This window comes from Giraffa tippelskirchi, chromosome 7, assembly GCF_054371585.1.
Source record: "Giraffa tippelskirchi isolate mGirTip1 chromosome 7, T2T-mGirTip1v1.2.pri, whole genome shotgun sequence".
Lineage (NCBI taxonomy): Eukaryota > Metazoa > Chordata > Mammalia > Artiodactyla > Giraffidae > Giraffa > Giraffa tippelskirchi.
The window spans coordinates 159896512-159919013 of record NC_137281.1 but is presented as its reverse complement, the minus strand read 5'-3'; the positions used below and the strand labels follow the sequence as shown (position 1 = coordinate 159919013).

General features: G+C 46.4%; 1 protein-coding gene across 23 annotated transcripts in view; it reads left to right on the top strand.

Annotated features, from left to right (window-relative positions):
* The window catches only part of FOXN3 (forkhead box N3), a 538038-nt gene that overhangs the window by 343895 nt on the left and 171641 nt on the right, over positions 1–22502 (top strand). For all 23 annotated transcript variants that reach the window (XM_081510806.1, XM_081510807.1, XM_081510823.1 and 20 more), the window contains one exon: positions 1072–1208. In XM_081510806.1, the coding sequence (XP_081366932.1) occupies positions 1072–1208 (137 nt within the window). The remainder of the gene's footprint in view (positions 1–1071; positions 1209–22502) is intronic.

Sequence of the window (22502 nt, the reverse complement as noted above, 5' to 3'; positions counted from 1 at the left end):
ACCGCTTGGGTACATTTGGTCATTGAAAGGGGAGCAGCCAGTTCCAGCGGGCCTCAGAGGCAGGGCTTCCACGTGTTTATAAGATGCTGGGCTTGGAACACAAGCCTCCAACTGAGAGTGGGCCTCAAACTAAGTCCTCCGCTCTCCATGGAACCAGTTTGATAAGATTTGCATTTTATAAAGTTTTTGACTTCTGAAGATTGAGGTCTGGATCCAGAATTGAGAATCCAAAAAAATAAATACTTGATTCTGGCTAAAGACTGACTGACCACTTCTGCCTGAGATCTTTTTGTTTCCTGGGGACGGTTATTACAGAATTCCATTTGAAGCTTAAACGTCATTCTTTTGTAAGCAGGAAAAAAACAAGTGGATTACTTTTCTGTTTTTGTAAAGTGGCACCGATGTAATATGGTTTGAAAATCTAGCTCTCGAATTTTCAAAGCAGAAACGAAGTTTTGAGGGTGTCTCTACCCTCTGTTTCTCTCAACCCTTGATAGCTGACAAATTTGAAACTCACTTTTTTAAAGAGAATACATGTTTTTCAAAGTTGACACTGAAAAATAATAAGGTAACTGAGGGTTTTGATATATAGGATATGAAAATGAGAATATTGTTGTAGCAACCTCACCTGGAAATAACAGTCATTTTGTCAAACTTAATGTGAGTACACGGACGTGCACTGCATGATGTTTAAAGGTCAAGAGTACTGTAGTTAAGGTTGGCAGACAGTTAACAAAGAAGTAAGAGACTTCAAAAAAAAATAAGTTACTGTGATGAGAGCTATACGTCTGCTTCTGCTGTGCCCAGTCGCTCAGTTGTGGCTGACTCTGAAACCCTGCGGACTGTGGCCCGCCAGGCTCCTCTCTCCATGGCATTTTCCTGGGCAAGAATCCTGGGGTGGGTTGCCATGCCCTCCTCCAGGGATCTTCCCAACCCGGGGATCGAACCCAGGTCTCCCGCAGCGCAAGCGGAATGTTTACCGTCTGAGCCACCAGGGAAGCCCACATCTACTTATTGCACAATAGTTGCTGTCTCTGTATTAGTAACTTTTTTATTTTGATTTCTTTGCAGAGTATCGGGAAAGGGTCATTGTGGTGCATAGACCCGGAGTATAGACAAAATCTGATTCAGGCTTTGAAAAAGACACCTTACCACCCACACTCAAATGTGTTCAGCACACCTCCCGCCTCTCCTCAGGCATATCAAAGGTAAGCCATTCAGACTTTTCTGTTTTTCGAGTTCCTTTTTGTTTGTTTTGTTTCTTTTTTTGGTCTACTGAAGTTGTATTCTTTTGGCAGAGACAGGCACTGAAACTCATAGGCTCTGTGACTTTAAAAATAACTAGAAAATGAGAAGAAGTTAAGTATTCTTGGAGGCATTACCGGTTGTTGTCTTTTCTGCAAACCTTACCGCGTCTGCTGCCTGGGAGGAACGCGTCTCCTTCTGGAAGGCTCCGTGGTGGGTGAAATAACGTCTCCCTGGGTAGAGACATTTGCACAGGAAGGTTGACAGCCTCAGCGTCTGAGCACGGGGTGGTTTGTAGGGGTGGGAGTCCCGGGATGCGTTGGGTGAGCGGTTTCTGCCTTCCCTCCTCTGAGTGAGCGTCTCAGGTGTTTGAGGGGAGGACGCCCTGAGTTGTTGCCATTCCCGTCTCCGTGTGGACGGTGTTCCGGGCAGTCGTTTTGTTTTGGTTACTTGGTGTTTGCCTCTTCGAGGAAAACAGCAAAGGACCCTGGAGACTTGGATTGCTGCTCACATGCCTCTTTGTTTTCAGACAGTGAGGTCACGGGTGCCGTTTTTACAGAGATAGAATAGGCGGGGAGGTTATGCAACCTGTCACTTAAAAAAAAATTGGTTAATGACAGAGTCTGTAAAAGTAGCCATGTAACATGGAACCAATTTTTAAAATGGGTTTTCTCTTGTGCAGTGCTTGGTTAGACGTCTGTCCGTCAATTCTACCCGAACAGTGTTTTTTTTTGTGTGATGTATAGAGATGTTTCCCTTGTCACCACCCAGTTAGGAGACGTGAGCCTTGGGCTCCACATTTGTACCAACAAGGAGCGGCGTGAATTCGTAGATGGCCGTGGTTTCACAGCCAGCATCGTTACAGACTCTGCCTGGCTGAGGGAGCACAGAGCGGTCCTGTGAAACAGCCTTGATGAAGTTCTTGTGCATTTCGGTGGAGAAGCATTCCATCACAGGCCCTGGACAAGCAGTCTTCAGCAAGAGATGGAGAGGAACAGCTGGGCTCTCTGAGAAGACTGCTGTATGTCTGCCTTTGCTAGGCGATTAGCGTGATGGTAGCCATGGCAACTGCAGCGTCTCCATAGTAACGCGTAGCTGAGACAGGTGCAGTTGCATCACAAGGCTGTTTGTTGCCTGGCAAAAGGACAGGCCATTAGTACTTAGATATATGCTGTTGCCTTAGAAACAAATAACCCTACATAGCAACTACAGTTGGTTTGAAAGATTTGGGGGGGGAGAAAAAAGGTTGTAGCAGGTTTTGTCTATGTTCATAAAAATCAGTGGAAGCATACTTTATTGGAAATGACAACTTGAGGTCATATAGCTGTAGGAGATGAAATGGGATTTTCCAACCAGCCCAGCCAACACTGTAGAAATGTCCAGAAGGGCAGAGCCATATGCTTGGTTTTTCCCTTGTGGCCATAGCCACTCCTGAAATGGAAGGGAACTGGGATTGGAGTGGAGACTGGCCTGATAGACAAAGGTTCGTGGGGGAGGGGATGACCCTCATTATTGGAATAATTCCCAGATTCTCATATTCCTTTTGTCATTCTGAACCCCTCACCCTCCAAACCCCCACAGCAAACCCTTCACTTTGCTCCCAGCTTGTGCCTCGGAAGTATTTCATATCCTTTTGCTTCTAAGAAGTTAAGAACATAAGTGTTATTCTCTGCGTCATATCGTTGGTTCATTTAGACCAGTATTTTGTTGCCAAATGCGACCCCAGGGGAAGCACAGTAATTATTGAATAATTTGAAGGATTATGGTAGAGCTCTAGGGGTTACAAGAGGAACGCACACTCGGGCGAGAGGCTTCACGTGCTGCCTCAGCTTAAGGACTGCGTTTGATTTTTAACAAAGGTGTAAAAACACAGACCCACTGCAACTTTTGTGATGAAGACAATTTCCAAACAAAAACGCGCCAGATTCCAGTCTGTCACATCCAGTTCCTCTTCTCCCAGATGGCTGAGGGGGAAGATAAAGTTCCCATCTCTACCCATGCCAGAGCTTCGATTTCACCTTCATAAAGGTTCCTGGATGTGGGGTGAAAAGACATACTGGGTTCTAGCCTGCCTCTTCCCTGTCTTAACTCTGTAAGAACAAGTCACTTTCTCTTTCCCCGGGACTGTGGTCCCTTCATCTGAAAGTTTAGAGCTTGCTTCGCTGTCCTCTAGTGTGGAAAGTTGTACTAAGGATCCAAAGTGCTGGATGGTTGGACAGTATCTGTACAGCTGACAGAGATGTGTTCAGTTCCGTTTTAAAGCCTTCAGGCCACTTGCAGACGTGACTTAGGGAAGATGGAAGAGGGACAAAGCGAGTCGTTAAACCGGGGTCACGCATGATGACTTGACATGGTCTGGCTGGGTCCTCTGTGACGCAGGGGACCTCTCCGCCCCCCGGAGTGCTGCGGGGCACCTGGGAAGCACCTGGATTTCACAGAGCCGGTACTTAGCATCTGGAATGGTGATTGTACTAGATGGGCGGTTACTGCTAGGACTCTGAGGTGCGCTGGGCACAGAGTGCTCTGAAGCCAGTGGCAGGCAGCTGGAAACTCTGCAGGGAGGACGAGGCATCTGATAAAACTGCCCCCAAAGCTTATCCACGTCCAGAGATAGTACTGAACATTGCCACGCCGAGCCGTGTGCCTCTTGTTTGCCGGGGTTCACTTGCGGATGCTTGTGAGAAGCATCCCCCTGACCTCTGCCTTTGTCTTCAGCGTGGTGTGCCTTGTCCTTCCTGGGTGCTGTGTCCATGTCTCGCCTTTTTGTAAGATATCGGTTATCCTGGATTCGGGGACACCCTTTTCAGTATGATGTAATCATTACATCGCCGATGACTCTATTCCCAAATAGGGTCCCATTTTACTCGTAACCAAGACTTGAACGTGAAACTTTTCTGTGGGGTGGGGGTTGAATACACAGTTCATCCCCTAACAGCTCTTAAGTAAGGCATCTCACTGATAAAAATACGGAAAAGCAGAAAGTTAAGGAAGTGTTCAGAAAAGAAGGATGTCATAGGTCTACCCGAATTGGCCCCAGTGGCCAAAGCTGAGACAATTCCAACAACAAATAAATAGCATAGCATTGGGGTTTTAACCCCAAATATAAAATCCGTATCTGTGAATCCACACTGATAGAAATAAATGCTCAAATAAATAAATGAGAGTAGAGACAAATTTCCCTTATGGAAGAATTGTAGATAATTTATGTAGATATTTGTCTGTTCAAGGAACTGGACTTTAACTCCCTACCTTCTGAGCGGCTGTGCTTGGTGACTTACTCCCAAAGAGCAGTGTTTGGAAATGGGGGGAAAAGGAAGCTTATGGTGAGAAAGCCTGGCAGTTGCTACTTTGGCCAGGTGATCAAAGCTAACATCGTCTGTGATGCGAAGTTGACGATATGTACCTTTCATACAATGGCAAGAAATTGTCACTTCACCTTTGTTGTCTTCCTCCTCAAAATCCATAACTCCAGTGTAATCTGAGAAAGATCTCAGACGAGGTTTTGTCCTCAAGGGGGAGGGGGTAGAGAAATCCTTCAGAACACCGATCAGCTGGCTTCACGGCTGTCAGGTCATCAAAAACAAGGAAAGTCTGAGAAGAGCTGCTACAGATCAGAGGAGGCCACGAGGACATGGGATCTCTAGGGTAGGTTCCTGGGCTTCCCAGGGGCACAAGTCGTAAAGAACCCGCCTGCCAATGCAGGAGGCGTAAGAGATGTGGGTTCAATGCCTGGGTCAGGAAGATCCCCTGGAGGAGGGCATGGCAACCCACTCCAGTGTTCTTGTGGGGAGAATCCCATGGAAGAGGAACCTGGAGGACTACAGTCCATAGAGTCACAAAGAGTGGGGCATGGCTAAGGATAGTTTCCTGGAACAGGAAAAAGACATTAGGGGAAAACTAGTGAAATAGGAATAATGCGTGCAGTTCGGTTCAGTTCAGTCACTCAGTCGTGTCCGACTCTTTGCGACCCCATGGACTGCAGCACGCCAGGCCTCCTTGTCCATCACCAATGCCCAGAGCTTGCTCAAACTCATGTCCATTGAGTCGGTGATGCTATCCAACCATCTCATCCTCTGTCGTCCCCTTCTCCTCCCTCCTTCAATCTTTCCCAGCGTCAGGGTCTTTTCCAATGAGTCAGCTCTTTGCATCAGGTGGCCAAAGTATTGGCGTTTCAGCATCAGTCCTTCCGATGAATATTCAGGACTGATTTCCTTTAGAATGGACTGGTTGGATCTCCTTGCAGTAATAGTAGCACACCGGTGTTGGTTCCTCAGTTGTGACAAATGTACCACAGTAACCGAAGGTGCTAACTTCAGGCAAACTGAGTGTAGGGTCTAGGAGAACTCTCTGTGCTGTCTCTGCAGTTTTTCTGTTAAAGAAAAAGCAGTCCCCAATGCACAGACTGGCTGAGTCTGTCAGTTTTGTGTCCACGTCCGTTTTTTCACGATGGAGGGCAGAAAGCACCGCGTCCCGGAGCGGTTCGCCCAGCCCATTTGGAGTAACTGTTACCATCGCGACAGGACACCTGGAGAGCTGACATCAGAGGCTCTGGCTTCTACCTCGTCCTCCCCAGCATCTCCTGAGCTGCACAAGGGGCTTCTCCGTAGGTTCTCGGAACTTCATTTCCATGAATGGTCCTCAGCTGTGCTTGGGAAGGGTCCCCGAGGCCAAGCTGCCCACGCGGATCAGCTTCCTTCCTTTCCCAGCTTTCGCCAGTGTGATGTTCAGACTCCAGACCTGGAAAGAGGAGGGGAGAGGGTGCATCTGGGTTTCTGGCTTCATACTTCTTCCAGAAAGTCCTCTCATCTGTTTTCATGGTTTTGTTGCCTGTGCCCCTCCTTCACTCAAGAAACAAGGATTTCTTGTTAAAGGATATGCATATTTTAATGTTTTTGATATAAAGATCACCAAAGTGCCTTCTGATTTAAAACTCTGTTCCAGTCTACACTCCCACCAACTTTTTAGGACTTTTCGCCTTTGCTGATCTTTCTCCATGTCTGATGGTTAGATTGCACAGTTCCCCAGTGGGTGACCTTGATTTTATGATTTTGTTTCTTTAGAGTCGGGGCCTTAAGCCTCACAATGCTCGATTCATGCCCTGTAAACAGTGGATGTTCCATAGCCATGTTTGTGACAAAAGACTGTTTTCTGAAGTTATCTATAGGATCTATGTAGCATCGTCTCTGAGATAGGGACTCATCCAAAATCAGATTACAGAAAAAAAAAAACAAAACGTTTTAATCATCTCTCACCATAGGTGGGCATCAAACAGTATGGTTTGTAGAGTTTCCTGGATAATTTTTTTTTTTTTTCAGAGAAAGGAAATTTAATAAAATATGCCTAATTTGAGAGCCAGAGCTACTATAGGTTTATGCTTCCTTGGTACATCCAAGGAAATCTGAGCATCTTATATGCCTGTGGTCCACGTGATGGGCCAGCCGTGGTTGGGCTTTAGACGAATGTAACCCCCTGTTGCGGGGACTTCTGTTCCCCAATGCACCTTTCATTTTCTGTTTAAATATCTTCACTTTAAAAATGATGACAACATATTTTATCTTCTGTGTAAAGTGTTACAGCCTCTGTAACATGTACAGAGTTACAAAAACTTATGAGACATTTGAGGGCTTTGCAGGTGGCTTAAGGGTAAGAACCCACCTGCAGTGCAGGTGATGCAGGAGTCCTGGGCACCACCCCCGGCCAGGGAGACCCCCCTGGAGGAGGAAGTGGCTACCCACTCAGTGTTCTTGCCAGGAAAATCCCACAGACAGAGGAGCCTGGCGGACTCGACTTAGCTATTGAGCATTCCCAAGACTTTTATTTGCTGATCTAGGTCTGAAGATTTTTTTTCTGGATGACTTTAAAGTTTACAGAATCAAAACATTCCAAGCAAGTTTCTGTTGCTCTCACCTAATTTTTTTTTTTTTTAAATAAAGAAAATTCTGAACATTTAAGCTTATCACTTAGCTCCTTAAGTTTCTTTTTGCTTCTTCAGAACAGTTAAATGAGCCACAAAATGTATGTTAATGGCCTCGCCAAAGATTTTGGCCTTTTGTATACTCAGTTCAGTTCAGTCGCTCAGTCGTGTCTGACTCTTTGTGATCCCATGAACTGCAGCATGCCAGGCCTCCCTGTCCATCACCAACTCCCGGAGTCCACCCAAACCCACGTCCATTGAGTCGGTGATGCCATCCAGCCATCTCATCCTCCGTCGTCCCCTTCTCCTCCTGCCCTCAATCTTTCCCAGCATCAGGGTCTTTTCCAGTGAGTCAGATCTTCACATCAGGTGGGCAAAGTGTTGGAGTTTCAGCTTCAACATCAGTCCTTCCAATGAACACCCAGGACTGATCTCCTTTAGAATGGACTGGTTGGATCTCCTTGCAGTCCAAGGGACTCTCAAGAGTCTTCTCCAACACCACAGTTCAAAAGCATCAATTCTTCAGCGCTCAGCTTTTTTTACAGTCCAACTGTCACATCCATACATGACCACTGGAAAAACCATAGCCTTGACTAGACGGACCTTTGTTGGCAAAGTAATGTCTCTGCTTTTTAATATGCTGTCTAGGTTGGTCATAACTTTCCTTCTAAGGAGTAAGTGTCTTTTAATTTCATGGCTGCACTCACCATCTGCAGTGATTTGGGAGCCCAGAAAAATAAAGTCAGCCACTGTTTCCACTGTTTCCCCATCTATCTGCCATGAAGTGTTGGGACCGGATGCCATGATCTTAGTTTTCTGAATGTTGAGCTTTAAGCCAACTTTTTCACTCTCCTCTTTCACTTTCATCAAGAGGCTCTTTAGTTCCTCTTCACTTTCTGCCATAAGGGTGGTGTCATCTGCATATCTGAGGTTATTGATATTTCTCCTGGCAATTTTGATTCCAGCTTGTGCTTCCTCCAGCCCAGCATTTCTCATGATGTACTCTGCGTATAAGTTAAATGAGCAGGGTGACAATATACAGCCTTGACGTACTCCTTTTCCTATTTGGAACCAGTCTGTTGTTCCATGTCCAGTTCTCACTGTTGCTTCCTGATCTGCATACAGGTTTCTCAAGAGGCAGGTCAGGTGGTCTGGTATTCCCATCTCTTTCAGAATTTTCCACAGTTTATTGTGATCCACACAGTCAAAAGCTTTGGCATAGTTAATAAAGCAGAAATAGATGTTTTTCTGGAACTCTCTTGCTTTTTCAATGATCCAGCGGATGTTGGCAATTTGATCTCTGGTTCCTTTGCCTTTTCTAAAACCAGCTTCAACATCTGGAAGTTCATGGTTCACGTATTGCTGAAGCCTGGCTTGGAGAATTTTAAGCATTACTTTACTAGCGTGTGAGATGAGTGCAACTGTGCGGTAGTTTGAACATTCTTTGGCATTTCCTTTCTTTGGGATTGGAATGAAAACTGACCTTTTCCAGTCCTGTGGCCACTGCTGAGTTTTCCATATTTGCTGGCATATCGAGTGCAGCACTTTCACAGCATCATCTTTTAGGATTTGAAATAGCTCAACGGGAATTCCATCACCTCCACTAGCTTTGTTCGTAGTGATGCTTTCTAAGGCCCTCTTGACTCACATTCCGGGATGTCTGGCTCTAGGTGAGTGATCACACCATCGCAGCTATCTGGGTCGTGAAGATCTTTTTTGTGCAATTCTTCTGTGTATTCTTGCCACTTCGTCTTAATATCTTCTGTTTCTGTTAGGTCCCTACCATTTCTGTCCTTTATTGAGCCCATCTTTGCATGAAATGTTCCCTTGGTATCTCTGATTTTCTTGAAGAGATCTCTAGTCTTTCCCATTTCTGTTGTTTTCCTCTATTTCTTTGCATTGATCACTAAGGAAGGCTTTCTTATCTCTCCTTGCTATTCTTTGGAACTCTGCATTTAAATGGGTATATCTTTCCTTTTCTCCTTTGCTTTTTGCTTCTCTTCTTTTCACAGCTGTTTGTAAGGCCTCCTCAGACAGCCATTTTGCCTTTTTTGCATTTCTTTTTCTTGGGGGTGGTCCTGATCCCTGTCTCCTGTACAATGTCACGAACCTCCATCCACATAGTTCATCAGGTATTCTGTCTATCAGATCTAGTCCTTTAAATCTATTTCTCACTTCTACTGTATAGCCATAAGGGATTTGATTTAGGTCATACCTGAATGGTTCAGTGGTTTTCCCTACTTTCTTCAATTTAAGTCTGAATTTGGCAATAAGGAGTTCATGATGTGAGCCACAGTCAGCTCCCAGTCTTGTTTTTGCTGACTGTATAGGGCTTCTCCATCTTTGGCTGCAATGAATATAATCAATCTGATTTCGGTGTTGACCATCTGGTGATGTCCACGTGTAGAGTCTTCTCTTGTGTTGTTGGAAGAAGGTGTTTGCTATGACCAGTGCGTTCTCTTGGCAAAACTCTATTAGCCTGTGCCCTGCTTCATTCTGTACTCCAAGGCCAAATTTGCCTGTTAAACCAGGTGTTTCTTGACTTCCTACTTTTGCATTCCAGTCCCCTATAATGAAAAGGACATCTTTTGGGGGTGTTAGTTCTAGAAGGTCTTGTAGGTCTTCATAGAACTGTTCACCTTTTTCAGCATTTGGATATTGAGGGTCTTAATGAAAATGGCTGGTTTTAGTGCTGACTCAGCAAAAAAAAATTTTTTTTTTTTTTTTTTTTTTTTTAAATCCTGCCTGCTGCCCTATTCATGTGTTTTGAACTTATTCTTCATAATCTTTTTAAAAATGCGTACTCAGCAGAGTACTGCCAAGGATATAGAGGTTGTAGAGAGCGGTCAGTGTATGTTTGAATCAAGGGCATCATCAGTGATTCCTCACCAGGTCAGAAAGCCTTAGCTAAAGGAGAGATGGGAGATGGCCTTGGGGGGAGGTGAGAAGGGAAGGTGTGCAGGGAGCTCATCCTTTTAGGCAATTAGAAGATTAGAAAATCCTTAGAATGTTAAGCTTATTAACATGCCCATGTTAATTCCCTCACTAAAATGCTGAATTTGCACACAGCAAGGAATAGCTTATTCATTGTTTGGAGAACATCCAGTAATTTTTTAGCTTATAAGACATCTTTCATTCCAGTAATTTGAAGTGATGTGCATTTGAATGTTGGCAGAAGAACTGCAAAGCCACAGAATAAAATCAGTGTTAACTGTATTGAAGGAGTTTAATTGTTGGATGGTTGTGTCATTGCAACTTTTAATCCAGTCAAGCATAAGGAGTGAATGGGAGAGTTACACATTACACTCCTTAAATTTACTTGTAGGCAGTGTATTTGATGGAAACCATAAGTAGCTTTTTAAAAGCTCCTCATAGTCAGTACACTTATTTGTGTAACTGTAATTAAAAACGGTGAGGTAGTAGGTATTTTGAAAGGATATGGATTGAGCTGTAACTGTGTGCTTAATTTTTTAAAGAATATTAAATTTAAAAATCAGTCTGAAGCTTTACTGTGCTAAATACATAGAAGGATGTGCTAAATTAAAGTGGCAAAATGAACAGGACTCAACGACAAGACTCTGCAGCAATGGTGCTCCTTCATTTTGTTAAACAGTTGGAGGAGATGGGTTGTAGAAAAGGCTTAAAATTATAGGAATTCACTCACATATAAAAAACAAAGCTCATTACAGTGTGAACTTTAAAAACCTATTAGCTAGCTATGATTTTATTTTCATATCAAATCATATTATCTGTTGTTGACTTCGATTCTGTTTTCTGAGTTGGTCTCAGAAGATTTTTAATCTCAGCATTTTGCCTGCAGTATGCTGTCGGTTGTGTATTTCATCCTCATTCCATCCAACATGATTTTATTTAAATGGAAAATAGTCTGTTATCTTTGAGCTCTTACGTACTAGGTGTATCGCATGAATATTGTGCCCAGACATCCAATTTCATTCTGTTTTCACACTCACTTTGAAAGTTGAATATTTAAGCAGCCAGGCTGATTATATCAATGTTACTCAGGTGCAGAGTAAAACTCACAGCCCAGAGAGCCAAGCTGAGTCCCTTTTCATCCTCTGAACTCTTGGGGTGCCCTCCGTCCATGGTTGGTCTTCTTCCAGCAGAAGTGTTTGCTTCTCTTTAAATCTACTAGGGATAAATTTCTGTTGATCTAACTCCACAGATGATAGATAATAAAGAGGTTCTGTGTCTCTAATGCCTGGTCAGAAAGTTGGAGTGTTGCTGGGCTCTCTAGGAGTCTGGGGTCTTGACCAGTTTGCTTCCTGTTTATTTGCATCTCCAAGCAGCCAGGGGAAGACCTGGCGGATTCCTGGCATCTGAGGCTCTGTCAGGAGAGGGGGATGAGCGCACCGACGGGCTGACCTGCAGCGCACGTGTTCGGCAGCCCGGCTACCTTCTCAGAGGGAGAGACACCGGTCTCCGTGTTGGAGATACGAAGGAGCTGCCGAAGCCACGTGAAGTCAGTGACGTGCGCTCTGAAGCGGCGCACTGCACGCTCTTTGTTCTGTGAAATTGGCAAGTGTTTCATCCAAGTAGAAAATTGAAACCGACCACTGCTCTGTCTAAGACTCCCCTTTCTCCAGCTTCTGGCTACACTGAATGCTCCTGGATTCTATAGACTAAAAGGGAAGAGGGTGTAAGGAGTAGAGGCGTAATTAGATCAGACGTTGGAACCCACCATTCATGACAGATTTGAGGACCGTGGAAGGGGGGTGACTCCTGTACTCTAAGCACATTATGCTGTGGGTTGTGTTGGTCAGAGGTGGACTGTAGGTGGTTTTCAGTTCAGTTCAGGAGGTGATTTCAGGTTATGTTGATTGAAGATGAGTGTTTTGTTATGTCAGTACAAGATGAGAACACGTGGTGTGAAGATCAGCAACTCCACTTTCACCGTGGACCAGTCTTCGCTAGAACATTTCTGACCATGTGGGTGGGGGACTCCAAGATACAGAGAAAAGTGGTGAGGCTGGTGAGGGAATGCACGCGTCACCGTGATGGACCCGGGAGCGTGTGACCTGGAGAGGACACCAGCCGAAGGTCAGCCTGCCCGCCGTCTTCAGCTTCCCCTGGGAGGGATTTGGTTCCAGTGGGTTGAAGTTACAGGAAGAAAGATTCAGGCTCAACTGAAGATCTCCCCCACAGAAGAGCATCTAACGATGCCAGACACATACCAGGAGCTGGGTAAATGTTTGGGTAGATGGGTAGCTGAGTAGGTGGGTGAATGTTTGGGTAGTGCACAAACCAGCTGCCCTTGGGGTGCTAGTCACGTTGAGATGACCAGCTGCCAGCGTCCCTCGAAGAGACGGAATTATTGCCGGGAGAGTGGCAAGGTCATCCCTTCCGGCCCTCGTGGTCTGTTTCTGGGTCTGTTGAGCCGCAAGCACAGCAGAGGGATGAAGTGTCTGCTGTTCATAGTTCTCCAAGCCCGCCGTGTAGGCTGGAAACAAAACGCAGGAAAGACAGGCATGGCTCTGTTACTCAGAAATGAGAGGTCAGAGTCTCCTCTTGAAATTGTTAAGGCCAGATTTCAAGGCCATAATGGGACTAATTTAGTTACTCTGCACTCTCTGTCGCCCAGCTCTTTGATTCCTGCCCTGTAATTACCTCTCTTGTTTTAGTGACACTTCTTTGCATTTCCTTCTGTGGGAAGAGAATTATCGCTGCGATGTTTTGCCAAGCAGAAGATCATTTCCAAAAGCTGTCCATCAAATCATCCAGACCTTCCCCCTGTTTACCCACTGAGTGGGAGAGCCGCACCCACCCTTTCTGTCAGTCTTTGTGGACGAGCCAAAGCCGGTCTTTATTCCGTGGCGTCACTTGCTGTGGGCCAGCCTCTGCGCACACTCTTACCCGTTTGTTTTTCTTCCATGAGAGCCACGTCACATTATCTGTCAAACCATCTCTGAGACTCTGCAGGCTGCGTGGAAGGTGCTGGCGGAGTGTGAGGAGCATGTGAATCCCACATTACTTTCTAACCCTTGCTGGTTTTTCATCCGTCTGGTGAAAGCATCCATAAACCATTGAGACACATGTTTTAATCCTTATCTGCTTAGGTTGAGTTGCTTAATCACAGTTGTCTAAGTTGAGACATGTTCATGGTGTGTTTCTCTACATTTAAGTTGAAAGTTTTGTTCAAAGTCTGCTAGCTACCCATGTCTCTCTAACAGACTTAGTTACCCGCCCATGACCTCCCCCTCCCCAAGTTTGGCAAGAATGAAAATGAATGAAAAAGAAAAGCATTCAGAGGAAACAAACAGGAGAATTTTAGCGGCTCTCTCCTCCCGCAATGATAAAGAGAGCCGAGTTAAGTATCTTAGGATTCTTTGGAGCTAGAGATTGACTCCCCCGTTTTTTTCCCTTTTCTGCTTATAGAGACATTGAGGAACATAGAGAGATTTCCCCCTCTTTTCAACTTCCCGGCAGAGAACCACTGGACGTGGTTGTTCTGACGGGCGCTGGAGAGTTCCCCAGGCCCACAGACCCCCGCCTGCCCTCAAGTGGTCCTGCAGGCAGATGGGCGGGTGCAGCAGCTGTGATGTCCTCAGGAGGAAGAGGCAAGTTTAGAACAGCAGTGAGAAGGCAGAAAAGCGAAAAAGATCTGAAGAGCTGAAGGTCTCAGAGTGTGGTACCTCCGCCGGTCAGCCTCCTGCCCCGCGGCAGACCAGAAGGCAGACGAGACGCCCAGTTTCTGCTGAGCTTTGCTGCCTCTGAGCAGATCCTTCTGCCACCTGGGCCTCGGTGCCTCGTGTGTAGGAAGGCGTGTGCAGGAACCCAGTCTGCGAACACCACCTGCCCGACCCCACGCTCCCTGCAGGTGGTCCTGAAAGCTCAGCTCCTCTGTACACTGGTGCCAGAGTTTGGGGTGAAGGAGAAAGGCATAGCTCTGTTGCTTTGCCAGGTGAATGGGGACACAGTGAGCTGATGCCCTCAAAACCAAGCGTCCCAACTTGGGGAAGATAGTGGGAAGTTTTAGAGTAAATGCGGGCGTGATCAGCTCCTGGACATTTCTTCTGGTGGGTTGGCGGTGAGGTCACTAGGAGTCAGCATCCTCAGCTCTCACAGGCTTAGCCGGTCTGGGGTCTGCATGCTTGTGGGTGGCGCACCATAACTTTTCCCACCTGGAGGAGGCGTCAGTATCTGCGAAGCTGAGACGCCGTGTGTGCCCCTTGATGGGGGAGCAGGACCCTGCTTCAAGGCTGCTCTTGATGGTCTCTTCTCTGGGCCCCTAATGAACGACTGCCGAAATCTGCCCGGTGGAACTGAGGGATGGTCACGGAGGCTGGATGAAAACCGTTTCCTGTGATCCCAGGAAGGGAGGGCTCGAAGACCTCACAGGGCCTGCCAGCGTCCCAGGCTGACTGCTGTCAGACCAGGCCTGGAGCAAGTCCCGGTTTCTCTCGGCAGGAGCTGCCGGCTAGAACCTTGCCTGGCCCACTCACTAGCTGTGTGATCTTGGCCAGGTTACCTGAAATCTCTGGGTAACTTCCATGTTGCCATTCCTATTGTGACATCAGAACACCTAACTCAGGGTGCCATGTGTATTAAATGAAGTAAAAGGCTGTATCAGATGCATTTGTGCCTGGCCCTTGGAAAATCAGTGCATTTAAACATCTCCTTCCCCACCATTCAAGACTCTTTCTTGATAATTATAAGTCTTGTTTATGTACCTGCTGCATACCACTTTGGCTCCCTTATTCTGGTTTGCCTCGTAAGACATCTTTTTATATTTTCTCTTCCATAGTTTCCACTAGATTTAAGATCTGTGAAAACCAGGATCCTTTGAGAGTTTTCTTTTTCCCTGTACTTTCACCCTGCATACAGGGGTTATTCAATAGATATTTATCAATGACTGCCCTTGGAAAGCAGGCTTCCCAGCTGACTCAGTGGTAAAGACCCTGCCTGCCAACCAGGAGATCCGGGTTCCATCCCTGGGTCGGGAAGATCCCCCGGAGAAGGACATGGCCACCCACTCCAGTATTCTTGCCGGGATAAACCCATGGGCAGAGGAGCCTGGCGGGCTGCGGTCCCTGGGGTCGCAGAGTCGGGCAGGACCGAGCGGCAGCCGCCCTTGGAAAGTAGAGCCTAGACTGTGAGACTAGCGCCAGGTATGTCGTTGGAGTCGCTCAGGGCTGCCCTGGAGGGAGTAACTGACTACCCGCCTTCTCCTCACTGTCAGGAGGCGGGGGGCGCAGCTCCCCGTACCCCCTCTGTCTTGGGATCACAGGGGGTGTTTCTGGCCTTCCATCTCCTTCCCTGTCTGTCTGCCCAGGCCTTGGTGTGCCCCCAGCTGTCACACAGCCTGACTCTCTGGACCGGATCATTCTTGAAGCCTAAGAGACCCATAGGGCGACTCTAGGATGGGAAGGTTATAAATTCCAGGCTGTTGACTCCAGAGCTGCAGATACTGTCAGAGGACGAAACGTTTTGCAGCTGCCATAGGAAATGCAAATGCGCGTGAGGTGGTGCCAGCCAGGAATCGCGCCTGCTTTGTCTCCTTCATTATTCCTTTGAAAAGAAGCCTCCCTCTGCTCCTTGCTGAAAGGAAGCCTCTGCTGAACACTTGCTGCAGAACAGAGCACTTGAAAGGTAAGGCGCTCGGCTCTCCCTTCCCTCCTCGTAATGGGGAAGTTCTCCCCGCAGGCCGGCCGAAGTACTCCATTGTGGGCATTCTCTACCGGCACATAATCCGTATTTAAGCCTTTTGGCAGCAGCTCGTTAGCCTTCTCCCCCTACGTTCCTTTCTTCTCTGCTGAGAACAGAACTCGTCTCCTCCCTCCTCCAGGTCTTGCTTCTTTCTCCCAGGAAGTCTGTGTTTCTCTTTAATCCCTCAAGAAGAAAGTCACCCAAATGGTATCCCTCCCTACCTGCTGAAAGACGATCTCGATTCTTTGTGCTTGAAAAATCTGTGTTCACAATGTGTGATGCCACAGGGCCTGGGATCCCGCAGGAGGTACTCTGGCCATGGATCACAGCCTGACACCGAGGACCCCTCACTTAAACAAGGCCTCCTCCAGGCTCTGAAATGGGCTGTTCTTTTTTTTTTCCCTTCCGGTATTTATTGTTATTTATGTATTTGGCTGCAGTGGTTCTTACTTGCAGCATGTGGGATCTAATGTTCCCTGACGAGGGATCAAACCCCGGTCCCCTGCATTGGGAGCAAGGGCTTTTAGCCACTGGACCACCAGGATAGCTCCTGGGCTGCTGTTGAGAAAGTCAGGATTAGGCACATGGTAACTCGAATGGGATTTTATTATTCAAGCAAGACCTTTGAAGCTCCCTCTTCGATGCGGAATATTCTGTCTTCACTGTTGTTGAAGTCAAAGTTACAGATAAACCAACCTGAATTTCTCTGATAAAACTCTCTGATGCAGAGTGAAACAAAACTCTCTTCCCACCTGATATTCCAAACTTCTACCAAATGAACTATGTAATGAGTGTAAGCTCTTTAGTGCTATAGGATTACAGGCAGACCTTGGAGATACAGTATATTTGGTTCCAAACTGCTGTAATAAAGGGACAAGGGCAATAAAGAGAGTCGTAGCAACTTATTGGTTTCCCAGTGCGTATAAAAGTTAGATTTACACCTTACTGAATTCTGTCAAGTGTGCCATAAGGGTGGTGTCGTCTGCATATCTGAGGTTATTGATATTTCTCCTGGCAATCTTGATTCCAGCTTGTGCTTCCTCCAGCCCAGCGTTTCTCATGATGTACTCTGCATATACATTAAATAAGCAGGGTGACAATATACAGCCTTGATGTACTCCTTGTCCTATTTAGAACCAGTCTGTTTTTCCATATCCAGTTCTAACTGTTGCTTCCTGACGTTCATACAGGTTTCTCAATAGGCAGGTCAGCTGGTCTGGTATTCCCATCTCCTTCAGAATTTTCTGCAGTTTATTGTGATCCACACAGTTAAAGGCTTTGGCATAGTCAGTAAAGCAGAAATAGATGTTTTTCTGGAACTCTCTTCCTTTTTCAATGATCCAGCGGCAGATGACACCACCCTTTTGGCAGAAAGTGAAGAAGAACTAAAGAGCCTCTTGATGAAAGTGAAAGAGGAGAGTGAAAAAGTTGGCTTAAAGCTCAACATTCAGAAAACTAAGATCATGGCATCCAGTCCCGTCACTTCATGGCAAATAGATGGGGAAACAGTGGAAACAGTGGCTGACTTTATTTTCCTGGGCTCCAAAATCACTGCAGATGGTGACTGCAGCTATGAAATTAAAAGACGCTTACTCCTTGGAAAGAAAGCTGTGACCAACCTAGACAGCATATTAAAAAGCAGAGACATTACTTTGTCAACAACAAAGGTCCATCTAGTCAAGGCTGTGATTTTTCCAGTGGTCATGTATGGATGTGAGAGTTGGACTATAAAGAACGCTGAGCGCTGAAAAATTGATGCTTTTGAACTGTGGTGTTGGAGAAGACTCTTGAGAGTCCCTTGGACTGCAAGGAGATCCAACCAGTCCATCCTAAAGGAGATCAGTGCTCGGAGTTCATTGGAAGGACTGATGTTGAAGCTGAAACTCCAATACTTTGGCCACCTGATGCGAAAAACTTACTCATTTGAAAAGACCCTGATGCTGGGAAAGATTGAGGGCAGGAGAAGAAGGGGACGACAGAAGATGAGATGGTTGGATGGCATCACCGACTCAATGGACATGAGTTTGGGTGGACTCCGGGAGTTGGTGATGGACAGGGAGGCTTGGCGTGCTGCAGTCCATGGGGTCGCAAAGAGTTGGACACAAATGAGCAACTGAACTGAACTGAATCAAGTGTGCAGTAGCGTGATTTCTAAAAACATAATGTATGTACCTCAGCTTAAAAGTACTTTGATTAAAAATACTTTTGTCTGAGTCTGAGTGAGTCATAGTATTAGCATCAAGGATCATAGCTCACCATAGCAGAAATAATAATCATGAGAAAGTTTGAAATACGGTGAGAAATACCAAAATGTGATATAGACACACAAAATGAGCAAATGTTTTTGAAAAAGTAGCACCGACTTGCTCGATGCAGAGTTGCCACAAGCTTTCAATCTGTAAAAAGAAAATGCAGTTGTTTGCAAAGTGCAATAAAGTGAAGCATTGGAGAATGAAGTAGGCCAGTATAAAGAACTTAAAATTTGTTCGTCGCTCCCGCATTGAATCCTAAACCATTCTGGCTTATGGGTGGGAGGCAGAAAATCCAGCATTTATTGAAGACCTACTATGTACCAGGCTTAATGTAACAGACATCATATATGCAGTCTGTCTTAATTCTTGTAAGGATCCCGTGAGGTGGAAGTTATCCCTGTTTACATTTTAGAGGACTGAGGAGAAGTGGGCAGTCCTATGCCTGCCCATGGCCGGCCAGCCAGCTCCTCGGTGGTGGAGCTGAGACTGGAGCCCGCCGTCTCCCTTTTCTGACTTTGAAGACTGACGTCTCCCCCCCTTCCTTGGCACTGTGTGCTCACGGCTTTCTGAAGAAACAGTCTCCAGTGTCTGAGAGTCAGAGGGGTGGGCCTGGCGGGGGAAGACCAGCACAGCACTTCTTAAAAGGCGTGTTTGGCTTCCTGGCGTAAGGAGGGGGGTGACGGGGGCATGAGAGCTGTTTGGAGGCCCTCCAGGAGCGGGCATCTTGGAGGGGAAGGCCTGAAAGGAGCGTGAGAGGAGGGACCCAAAGGCAGCGGGAGGGAGACCCCAGGCCTCGGTGGGGAGCGGGGTGGGGAGGAAGCAGAGAGGGGCTGGCATGGCCAGAGGGCATGTGTGTGCGCGCACGTGCGTGTGTGTGTGTGTGTGTGTGTACACTGTGTAAGGGTCACTTCTGTTTCAGACAAAACAGAAAAGAAAGTGTAAACATGGGCGTGGGGGAGAATCGTACAGTATTTTCTCAAACTTGATATGAGTTTTATTATTTCGGAGATATATTTATACTGACCGTTTACGGAGAAGAAAGAAATTCGAAGTTCTCAATATTGAAGGACTTGCCTTGTTCACAGACTCTACTGTTGGAGATAATCAGGGTTTGGTTTTGTTTTTTTCCTGTAAGCCTGCTTAAATACTGTGTCATCTTTGGAAATAAATGGCCACACCATCTCTCGAATCACTTTCTGTGTGCAGTCTTTTAAAAAGATTTGTTTGTAGGGAGAACTGACCATAGCTAACCACCTTTTGGGGTTTAGTATGGTTTTTTGGTCATTGTTAAAGCAATACATTTTGTTGACAGTCTTTTTAAAAAAAGCTCTGTAATCATTGACCCAAACCTCCAGTATGCATGAACTGGGTAGATATTTGTGAAATCAAATGAAATAAATATAATTAGCATCCTTTATTTGACATTGAAGTCATAAAATGGATTCAAGACACAGAGTTAACTTCATTTCATTAAGGAATGAGGAAGTGAAGATTCTTCCAAAAATACCTGGCTAATTCCAGTTGGGCCTCATACATGCAAATTAAACTGTAAATAATGCTCAAAGTCATGCTGTGAAGGCGTATAGTTGCTACAGGTTAGTCATTTTGACTTGTGAAGTCTCTAGATCAGCATTAAGGGAACAGAGGATGGGCTGTCAGAATCACTAGAGGAAATTCTATTTTATTTTAGTTTTTGCAACTTGGAGTATAATGGCCTTTACCCCGTGGTGTCAGTCTCTGCTGCACAGCAGAGTGAGCCGGCCAAGTGCGGGCATAGACCCTTTCCTCCTGAGCCTGCCTCCCACCGCTGGGTCATCATGGGGCAGTGAGCTGAGTCCCCGCGCTCTGCTCTGCAGGGTGGGGTGTGTATGTCCAGGCCACGCTCCCATTTGTCCCACCCTCTTCTCCGCGCACCGCCCCCCCACCCCCCACCCCGAGTCCAAATGTCTGTTTGTACCTCTGTGTCACTAGAGGAAATTTTAAAAAATTGTTTTGGATCTTGATGGTGGAGGGAGCTGTGTGTGTTGGGGCGACTTTTTACCGTTTGCTTTGAATATGAAACTTCTCTCAAAAATAAAGTATTATTTTCTCTAAAACGTTTATGTGAATATAAGAATGGCGTGACTCTGGTTAGTCAGGTGTACTACTACTGTGGGGATGTTTGCCTCCTTAAGAAATACACGACAGGAAGATTGTGCTGAGAATGGTTGTCCGAGTCATAGAAAGTTGGGGCAGAAAAGAACCTAAAATCGCCGCGTTTGGTTTCCCCGAATGGGTCCTTCAGTGAACAGGATCCAAGGATGTTAGGACTTCCCTTTTGAATATGTGTGGGGTTTTCCATGGTTAATAGATTGGGAAATGTAGCTCATTATAAATTTTGTTGTGAGCTAGTTCCGATGTTCCCCATGCTTTATTAAACAGACACTTTTTGGTGGGGGGGCACACATACCAACATATTCCAAGGAAACCAACTTGGTAAAATGTAATCTAAAATAAGAGTGTTTCAGAGCATGAGTTGCCACTCGCTAATGGGTTTTGAAATCAATGTAGGGGCTTACAACCATTCTTTCTTTCTTTTTTTTTTTTTTAAATGAAAAATAATGGAATAGAGTAAAATAGAAATACCAGAATGGGTTGCAGGTAGAGTAAATGTTTCCCTGTGAAACTTTGTTTCAGTATGTATGTGGGTTTGTGTGAACTTAGTCACAGAGAGAAGTCTGTTTCTTACTATAGCTGATCTCCAAAAATATTTTGGAGATCACGGGTCTAATGCAGTTCCTCAGTTTCATAAGTGAGAACACTGACATCTGTGTGGGTCTCAGGAGCACGTGGGGAGTTGGTGGCAGACAGAATTCTCATCTTCCTCTTCCTCCTACACCAGTGCTCCCCCAAATCTGTAAGTCATCCTGTTGAAAATGCAGCCCTGATGGAAACAACCCAGACATCCCCCTGAGACGGAGGGATGAGCACAGTAAAGCCTGTGTGGACAGTGACGTGTTGATCTGGCCCTTAAGAGGAGTGATGTTCTGATACGTGCTACAACACAGGTGAGCCTTGAGGACCTGATGTTAAGAGAGAGAAGCCAGATCCCAAAGGACAGCTATGATTCCACCTACAGGAGGTCCCCAGAGTAGGTGAACTGCTAGAGACAGAAAGTAGATGAGGGGTTCTGATACCAAGCAGGGCCCGGTGGGGCTCCTGGGCACAAGGCCTTTCTGTGCCCCCTCTGCTCTGATTGCAGGAAACAGCTCCTGCAGGACCTTCCCTGGGCTCCAGTGGGCAGCTTCGAGCTGCTGTTGATTAGGGACGGGAGAGGGCGTGAGACCGGGGCACACAGTCAGGGGCAGCCTTGGGGCAACGTCCTGTTTCCCCATCAGTGGATACACACACACACGACAGCATCTTTGAGCTATTTTGCAGATGCTGAAACCCTCTCCAGGTGGGAGAAGTTAATAATTGACAACGGTGTGCTGCCCTCAAGCACGTAGACCCCAGACCAGTCGGACCTGAAGGTTCGTGATGCCGACTCCTACTCACCCTCACCACCAACCCATCAGCAGAATGTCCATGAGCTGACCATGCCCTCTTTGAACAGTCACCATAAAGCTTCTCACTCTCTTCTCCAAGTTGGGACACACGGGTTTGAGGGCATTAGCCTGTTGCGGCTCCCTTTGCCTGGCAAAGTAATAAAGCTAGTGAAAGTCGCTCAGTCGTGTCTGACTCTGCAACCCTATGGACTATACAGTCCATGGAATTCTCCAGGCCAGAACACTGGAGTGGGTAGCCATCCCTTCTCCAGGGGATCTTCCCAACCCAAGGATCGAACCCAGGTCTCCTGCATTGCAGGCGGATTCCTCACCAGCTAAGCCTCCAGGGAAGCCCTACTCTTGCTTCCCTCACCCACAGCTGTCTCTGAGATTCTGTCTGGCACCAGTGTATAGAGAAGCTGAGCTTTCCGCGTCAGTTACCCAGGCCTGAGCTGAGGGGATTAGCCAGGAGGTAGTGATATTAAACTAGTCTGGGTGCAGAGTTTCTGTTTGGAATGAGGAAAAATTTCTGGAAATAGTGGTGACGGTTGCACAACTATGTGAATGTACTCCGTGCGTGAATTGTACACTTAAAAATGGTTACAGTAGCACATTTTGTTACATATGTTTTATCACAGTAATAAATGAAAAGAATCCAGCCACAAAATAGAAATAATGATGCGTGCATGCTAAGTTGCTTCAGTCGTGTCCAACTTTGTGTGACCCTATGGACTGTAGCCCGCCAGGCTCCTCTGTCCATGGGATTCTCCAGGCAAGAATACTAGAGTGGGTTGCTGTGCCCTCCTCCAGGGGGTCTTCTCGACCCAGGGATGGAACCCGCATCATTGGCAGGCGGGTTCTTTACCTCTGACCCGCCTGGGAAGCCAAGCAGCAGAGCGT